At 53.2% G+C, this 3,483-nt stretch overlaps 1 protein-coding gene across 1 annotated transcript; it reads left to right on the top strand.

Moving 5' to 3' along the window:
- Nucleotides 1-273: 273 nt before the first annotated feature.
- On the top strand, nucleotides 274-2,124 carry LOC139385796 (uncharacterized). Its single transcript, XM_071131043.1, has one exon. The coding sequence runs from the start codon at nucleotides 274-276 to the stop codon at nucleotides 2,122-2,124; it is 1,851 nt and encodes a 616-aa protein (XP_070987144.1).
- Nucleotides 2,125-3,483: the final 1,359 nt, after the last annotated feature.

The raw sequence follows: 3,483 nt of genomic DNA, 5'->3' as shown, positions 1-3,483 counted from the left end.
ATGGTTCTGGGTAACAGTACTGTAGATATGGGGAGCTCAATGGTTCTGGGTAACAATACTGTAGATATGGGGAGCTCAATGGTTCTGGGTAACAATACTGTAGATATGGGGAGCTCAATGGTTCTGGGTAACAATACTGTAGATATGGGGAGCTCAATGGTTCTGGGTAACAGTACTGTAGATATGGGGAGCTCAATGGTTCTGGGTAACAATACTGTAGATATGGGGAGCTCAATGGTTCTGGGTAACAATACTGTAGATATTGGGAGCTCAATGGTTCTGGGTAACACAATAGATCACAATAGTTTAATAGATATCTCCCAACACCTCCATTCTGGCCCCACACCTCCATCCTGGCCCCACACCTCCATCTCCCCACACCTCCATCCTGACCCCAACACCTCCATCTCCCCACACCTCCATCCTGGCCCCACACCTCCATCTCCCCACACCTCCATCCTGGCCCCACACCTCCATCCTGGCCCCACACCTCCATCTCCCCACACCTCCATCCTGGCCCCACACCTCCATCCTGGCCCCACACCTCCATCCTGGCCCCACACATCCATCCTGGCCCAACACCTCCATCTCCCCACACCTCCATCCTGGCCTAACACCTCCATCCTGGCCCCACACCTCCATCCTGGCACCACACATCCATCCTGGCCCCACACCTCCATCCTGGCCCCACACCTCCATCCTGGCCTAACACCTCCATCCTGGCCCCACACCTCCATCCTGGCCCCACACCTCCATCCTGGCCCCAACACCTCCATCTCCCCACACCTCCATCCTGGCCCCACACCTCCATCTCCCCACACCTCCGTCCTGGCCCCACACCTCCATCCTGGCCCCAACACCTTCATCTCTCCACACCTCCATCCTGGCCCCACACCTCCATCTCCCCACACCTCCATCCTTGCCCCACACCTCCATCCTAGCCCCACACCTCCATCTCCCCACACCTCCATCCTGGCCCCACACCTCCATCCTGGCCCCACACCTCCATCTCCCCACACCTCCATCCTGGCCCCACACCTCCATCTCCCCACACCTCCATCTCCCCACACCTCCATCCTGGCCCCACACCTCCATCCTGGCCCCACCACCTCCATCTCCCCACACCTCCATCTCCCCACACCTCCATCCTGGCCCCACACCTCCATCCTGGCCCCACACCTCCATCCTGGCCCTACACCTCCATCCTGGCCCCACACCTCCATCCTGGCCCCACACCTCCATCCTGGCCCTACACCTCCATCCTGGCCCTACACCTCCATCCTGGCCCCACACCTCCATCCTGGCCCTACACCTCCATCTCCCCACACCTCCATCCTGGCCCCACACCTACATCCTGGCCCCACACCTCCATCCTGGCCCTACACCTCCATCCTGGCCCTACACCTCCGTCTCCCCACACCTCCATCCTGGCCCAACACCTCCATCCTGGCCCCACCATCTCCGTCTCCCCACACCTCCATCCTGGCCCCACACCTCCATCCTGGCCCTACACCTCCATCCTGGCCCTACACCTCCGTCTCCCCACACCTCCATCCTGGCCCAACACCTCCATCCTGGCCCCACCATCTCCGTCTCCCCACACCTCCATCCTGGCCCCACCACCTCCATCCTGGCCCCACCACCTCCATCCTGGCCCCACTCCTCCATCCTGGCCCTATACCTCCATTTCCCCACACCTCCATCCTGGCCCCACACCTACATCCTGGCCCCACACCTCCATCCTGGCCCTACACCTCCATCCTGGCCCTAAACCTCCGTCTCCCCACACCTCCAACCTGGCCCCACCACCTCCATCCTGGCCCCACCATCTCCGTCTCCCCACACCTCCATCCTGGCCCCACCACCTCCATCCTGGCCCCACCACCTCCATCCTGGCCCCACCACCTCCATCCTGGCCCTACACCTCCATCCTGGCCCCACACCTCCATCCTGGCCCTACACCTCCATCCTGGCCCCACCACCTCCATCCTGGCCCTACACCTCCATCCTGGCCCCACCACCTCCATCCTGGCCCCACCACCTCCATCCTGGCCCCACCACCTCCATCTCCCCACACCTCCATCCTGGCCCCACCACCTCAATCCTGGCCCTACACATACTTAACTTACAATGTAAAGCACTTTGGGACGTTGCAATCAGTTCAGTCAGCAGATACTATAGATTCCTTTCCTCATCTGCTGGACCTCCCACTCAACTGAAACAGTGGAATTGCCTGGGTAAGATATGTTAATTGTGTAGACAATCCTCTAAAATGACCACTGGTTCAAACCTCATGTCTATTATAATCGGTTCAAAAGTTAATTCAGTGTTTATTCTTGTACGATGGCCAAAATTAGGATGACTAAATCAATGGAGGCCAGAGAATTTTTTGTTGTTGAAAATATGTACAATTGCACAGTAGGCTCACATTCCCATTCAACTCATTATCTTTCTTCTCGATACCGCAGGACATAAAACAATATAGAGGTAAGATAGATATTCATTTTGAGACAATGACGTAGTATTTTCATATTTTAATATACACTTTTTATATTAATGTGAAATTCCTGTTTTTTAAGATTTCTCACAAAAAAAACAAGAGTATCTATGTGAAATGTCAATGGAGGACGTTGGGTCAATGCTGGGTCATGGCTGGTGCCAATTTCTACTGCAAATTCTTCATTTTTCAAAGCCCTTTTTTTTTACATTGAATTCAGTTCGTGTCATGCTAATTTCGTTTTTTTTTTTTTTTTTGCGATCCGCGGAAACAACTATGACGATCACCACGACAACGTGTTTAAATCCTAAAAGTTGCTGCGCCTTGATGCTTAATATCGGACGTATTAAAAGTGAGGAAATCAAACTTTTTTGGGGGGGATATACTGTCAAATAAATGTTAGAGAACAAACAAACTCTACCGAACGATTCATAACGTGAATAATAAGCACACTTGTCTTGATAAAATGTATCTTCGTAACAAACGGAAGTTATGAAATAGAATGGGTGGACACCCTCAAAATTATACAGAATCTCTGAATCCTTTTTGGTGTCAAATAAGGGTCGAAACAGGAAGAGTCCACCCACCTCCTTTAATCAGACTATGTGTGCATCTCAAATGGTACCCTATTCCCTATGTAGTGGACTACTACCGTAAGGCTCTGGTCAAAAATAGTGCACTGCACTATAGGGTGCCGTTTAGAACACAAGGCTTAATGCATTCTTCAGTCTCTAACTGGCGCTGAGACTCTATTGTATTTCTTCCCCACTCTGTTCTACCCCCCGGGGAGTGCTGGGTCATGGCTGGTGCCGATGTGGCGAAACCCGAGCCCAATCAAGGCCTGAGACTCCCGTAGACTCTCAGCCACGGAGACCCGGGTTTCGTCCCAAATGGGACCCTATTCCCTATACAGTGCACTGCTTTTTGACCAGGACACATAGGGTATTATGCACTATGTAGGGAATAGGGTGCACTATGTAGGGAAT

The sequence above is a fragment of the Oncorhynchus clarkii genome, chromosome 27 (genome assembly GCF_045791955.1).
Source record: "Oncorhynchus clarkii lewisi isolate Uvic-CL-2024 chromosome 27, UVic_Ocla_1.0, whole genome shotgun sequence".
Classification (NCBI taxonomy): Eukaryota; Metazoa; Chordata; class Actinopteri; order Salmoniformes; family Salmonidae; genus Oncorhynchus; species Oncorhynchus clarkii.
This window is presented reverse-complemented; position numbering and strand designations above follow the sequence as displayed.

Bases quoted from the DNA above. Each gene is read 5' to 3' on its own strand.
- LOC139385796 (XM_071131043.1), top strand. From the start codon at position 274: ATGGTTCTGGGTAACACAATAGATCACAATAGTTTAATAGATATCTCC.